Source organism: Grampus griseus, assembly GCF_964374135.1.
Source record: "Grampus griseus genome assembly, chromosome: 8".
Taxonomy (NCBI): Eukaryota; Metazoa; Chordata; class Mammalia; order Artiodactyla; family Delphinidae; genus Grampus; species Grampus griseus.
Genome location: NC_139002.1, coordinates 69,990,000 through 69,994,653, shown reverse-complemented (window position 1 = coordinate 69,994,653; position 4,654 = coordinate 69,990,000). Strand labels below are relative to the sequence as shown.

Here is a 4,654-nt window from a genome sequence, read left to right as displayed (position 1 = left end):
GGGGCAGGTAACCGTTAAACGCAAGCCCCAGTGGCAGGTTCTGGGAGCTTTTTTCCCCCATTTAAATCCTGGGTTCCAAATTAAGACTCTGCCAGCTTGCTTCTCATAGGGTACTCTTTGCCAAAGGCACTCTTTGAAGCAGCTGAGCAGTAGAATTTGGTTCTTCAGTTTCTCAGGGATTCCAACCACAGAGATATGTCCTCCCTACCCACCTCCCCCAACCAGGTATGAGCAAAAGCCCCACACCAGGAGGACAGCTCTGGGTTGCACAGTGGGAAAAGCTGTGGTGACAGGTACTCGGAGTCTGTCCTCCAGGAGTCCTGGCCAACAGGTTGTATGTGAAAATGTGTGGGGTGACAGGGAGGGGGCTACGGACTGAGACCTCCTCACCCAGTTGTCCCACTAGGTTTCTTTGCTAAGCCAAGCATGCTACAGGCTTACTGGATCTTACAGCAGTCCACTTGGCGGAGAAGGAAATGATGGTGAAGGGAAGTGACATGTCCAACCTGAAGTCAGGATGCCAGGGAGTTAGAGTCAGAGAGAGAATCAGAGCCTCGGTCTGTGGGCTCACAGAACTTGAACTGCTGCAGGTGGTGATGCCATTTTTCCCTTGCAGAAAGGTGCCATGGGCTTCTGGAAGTTGCCCCCGTTCCTGGTCCTCAGCATTCTGGTCCTGAACCAGGCAGGTATGCTCCAGGCAGCGCCATTCAGGTGAGACAGCCCTGCCAGGAGCACTCTCACCTCCTATGGCCCCTGGAATCATACAGTTCTGTGTTCTCAGTTGTGCTTGTGCTGAATCTTTAGCAACTGGCTAAAGGTGGGTGGAGGTGGGGGGATGGGTGGTGGTAATGTACAAATGTACACTTATATATAAGTTTATCATAAAAAGATGTGTAGCACACAGTTTACAAATAGACATAACATATACAGTACTAGTTATTATAAATATCATATTAACTCACTGAACCTCACAACATACTTTTGTTGCTTTTTATCAAACACTTTTACCTTTAGCAAAGCTGTTTACTAACTTAACCATAATTTGAGAAATGGATTTCATCCTAGTCTGCTAACTACTTGGCCAATAAATTTGTTATTAAATCTGATATGTGATCTATTCATCTAATTTCTCATCCTCATTCAAATTATATTTATTAAACTGAAACCATTTGCAGATTCAAATTATCATTATCATTTAATTTTTAATAATGGCTGCATTTAAAACACTAAGCTCAAAAAATTCCTGAAAATCTAACCATCAGTTGCCAGCAAACCATTTCTTTGAGGTCACACCAGAGCCTAACTCCTGGTGAAGCAGCATTTTGGGAGAGACAATGGCCTCATTTCTTCCGTTGGCAGTTGGCGCAGCCACATCCTCAGGGGAAGATACAGAAACCAGGAAACCTGGCTGCTAATCCTGGGGGTGGGAGTAGGCAGGGACTCAGAGTCAGGATTGTGCTTGCTCCCCTTCCCTAGGTGGGCCTTGGAGAATGGCTTTGATCCCGCTACACTCACCAATAAGGAAATGCGCCTCCTACTGGCTGCAATGGTGAACGATTATGTGCAGATGAAGGCCTGTGAGCTGAAGCAAGAGACAGGAGGGCTTCAGGTTAAGGCTCTGCCCTCTGCTCAGCACTTACCCTCTCCCCTGGCTTACCAGGAAGATGTATCCTGACAGGTACGAGAGAACATAGCTGGATAGGCAGCCAGCAAGCAGTCACTGTTCACCTTGGCCTGGGGCCCACCTCTCCTACAGGCTCCACTGAAGACAGAGGTCATGTGAAGGAACTATGGTTGCACCACACGTACAAAGATCCCTTTCTAAAAGCAGTGGGGGAAGCTGTGGAACTCCTCACTCCGGAAATTGTCTGGCAGTACTGAGGATACCTCCCAGCACTGGAGGAGTTTAGCCTCGTAAAGCCAGGGAATGAATCCCATGTATCTCAGGGGATTTTATAAATCTAGCCCCTCCTTGTTAACCTGCACATGATATTCTTTCACACCTGCAAGGCATCTTCATTGCACATTTGCAAGGTGAAGCCAGAGCCCTTACAAAGGATGTTGTCAGGTAGCACAGTGTCTGAGGTAGGTCCTGGGCCTTTAGATGTGTAGAATCTGTGGAGATGTGCATGTTCTCACTGGATCAGACACCCTTCCCCAGCCTCACCTCCCTGTGCACCCTGAGCTTGGAGCTCACACCAGCTCCTGACCTGGCCGTACCTGGGCAGAGGTATGTGCTGCACCTGTATCTGCCCTAAGAACCTCTCGGCAGAGCAAGAAGGACTGAGCAGCATGTGGAATGCCAGAAAAGGTCACCCCTTCCCCCCGCAGCCCTTCCCCACACTGCCCTGGCTCAGTGAACCTCTGTGTTCTCCTAATGGAGGATGCGTGAGCCGCCCCCATTCCTGCCCCTCTGCTTTTGCTCCAGGTGCCCTCTCCCTATTCTAACCTTCTGCATGACTGCCTGCAGGGGCAGCCCTGGTGCATGGTATTGTCTAGCCTGACTTTTCCCTGTAGCCTGGACAGGTCCAGAACTAAGCAGTGTAACAATCTGAGCACCTGTGTCCTGGGCACATACACATAGGACCTCAACAAGTTTTACACATTCCCCTTAACTAAAACTGGGGTCAGAATGCCTGGCAAGAAATGGGTCATGGCCAGGGTATTGGAGAAAGACCATGACCCCTCATATTGGCATGCCTCAAGGTGCCTACTCAACCTCTTCCTCTCCTTTCTAATTCCTTTGTTCCTGTAACTTGATGCATGTGGTCTTCTCTGGTTGCTCTTTGGGCTAGTATCAGTGGCATTCTTTGTGGCAGTGGATGTCTGGAACATCAGATGGGAGGAGGGAGAGCAGGCCAGAGAGAATCATTCAGGAAGAGATCAGGAGAGAGAGGGCAGCCCTGTAAGTACCTGCGGATTTCACAGCAGAGCTTCTCAGTCCTGCTTCTGAACATACCTTTCATTGGGGGAGTAATAGTATATTTCTAAAAACCCCTGAGCTGTGGTGGTTATTGCTCTGGCCACATCCCACACTTCATGGATACAGGGACCTGTCCGGCAAGGAGCTTTAGCCCCGGGTAGCTGGAGTCAGGGCATAGTGGGTGGTCCCTGTGAACAACCTCAGGTAGTGAAAACAGGAGCACTAAGCACCTCTGAGACTTGATGCTGCAAACTCGCTTCCTCTTCCAGGAGGACAGGGGAATTTTCCTTTTCCTAAGGAGGACTCAGTACCTTGTGAATGGGATGCATCTTCTAGACAATCTTTAAGAATGAGGTTGGATATGGCACCATAATCTCTCTAGTCACCTAAGCCTTGGTTAAGCTTTCGTTTACTTGTACAGAAAAGACTGGCTGCTATAGTTCTGTGTTCCATGGCTTGTTGCCCAGAGCACGTTTGGGTTTTCTGACACCCTTGGAAACGTCTATGGGGAGTGATTGTGGCACTTTCCCTAATGCCCTATGTTTGTCTGTGGTGATTCCGTGTTTAGGAAAAATATTTAAAGTTCATTGGTGCCTCTCGGAGCAGTAATTTTACCATGTTGGTCCCATGGGGTAGCACCTGCCCTCAGCCTCTCACTGACAGGCCTTTTCTTTTTCCCTATCCTGCAAATCAGCATCACTGCCCAGAAGAGATCCTGTAACACTGCGACCTGTGTGACCCATAAGATGGCGGGCTGGCTGAGCAGGTCTGAGAATGTGGTTAAGAACAGCTTCACGCCCACCAATGTGGGCTCCAAAGCCTTTGGCTGGCACCGCAGCGACCTTCAGGCCTGAGCAGTGAAATGACTCCAGGAAGAAGACAACTGCCCTAGTACCTCAGACGGCAGGGCAGATGGCTGGGTATTGCAGGAGTGCAGGCCACAGTCTGACCCTCCCTGGTCCTGTATTGTAAAAAAATCCACAGTGAAGGTGCCAACCACAGTGTCTGGAGAAAGAACAGAGTCCCAATAGCTAGAACACCTAGAATTTGGGTTCATTTCTGCTTTTATTCAGTGCCTCCAAGTGACTCTGAGATCATCTGCCAGGAAATATAGATCCTACTCATTTAAAACACAGTTCCCTACAGTTATAATTGTGATTATTCTAGTTTTTTAGTTTGAAAGGCAAAGACCCTACCCTTTCGGAGTATTCCCTACAATGTCATGTACATCTGGATTCAGAGCATAGACTTGGGTTCAAATACTGTGTTTGTCCTCTACTAACTATATGACCATGGACCTGACCCTCTCTGAGCCTGTTTCCCCATATTAACTTGAAAGCAACAATAAGTACCTACCTGTATCATTAATATAAAAAGTAATTGAGATAATACATGACAAGAGCCTTGCTGTTAATAAGTAATAATATTCTAGTTCTTACTTTTTTTTTCTCCTAGGTCACCAAGGAGCTGAACTCCATTTCTTTTAATTTGCAATGAAAGCAACTTATTGAAAAGAAATATCATGGAAGACACACATATATGCATGCCTCTTGATATTGAAAACACTCCTTTTTGCTTGAAATAAACTAAAGATAAATGCAGAATCAAATCATTGTAATTACCCAATGTGCAACTTTTTTATAGTTGATTCTGTATTCTATAAATATGATGCATGTCTCACTGGCTTATCTGGTAGAAAATCTGGGCCCTGTCAGCTAACCTGTTGGCTGC

General features: G+C 47.2%; 1 protein-coding gene across 1 annotated transcript; it reads left to right on the top strand.

The window, feature by feature from the left end:
* Positions 1–625: 625 nt before the first annotated feature.
* On the top strand, positions 626–3,777 carry LOC309826564 (calcitonin receptor-stimulating peptide 2-like; the record flags this gene model as incomplete). The annotated part of the gene is given in 4 exon segments (XM_082660814.1): positions 626–711; positions 1,477–1,594; positions 1,596–1,609; positions 3,618–3,777. Coding segments are annotated over 4 exon segments (378 nt in total).
* Between the last annotated feature and the right edge of the window lie 877 nt (positions 3,778–4,654).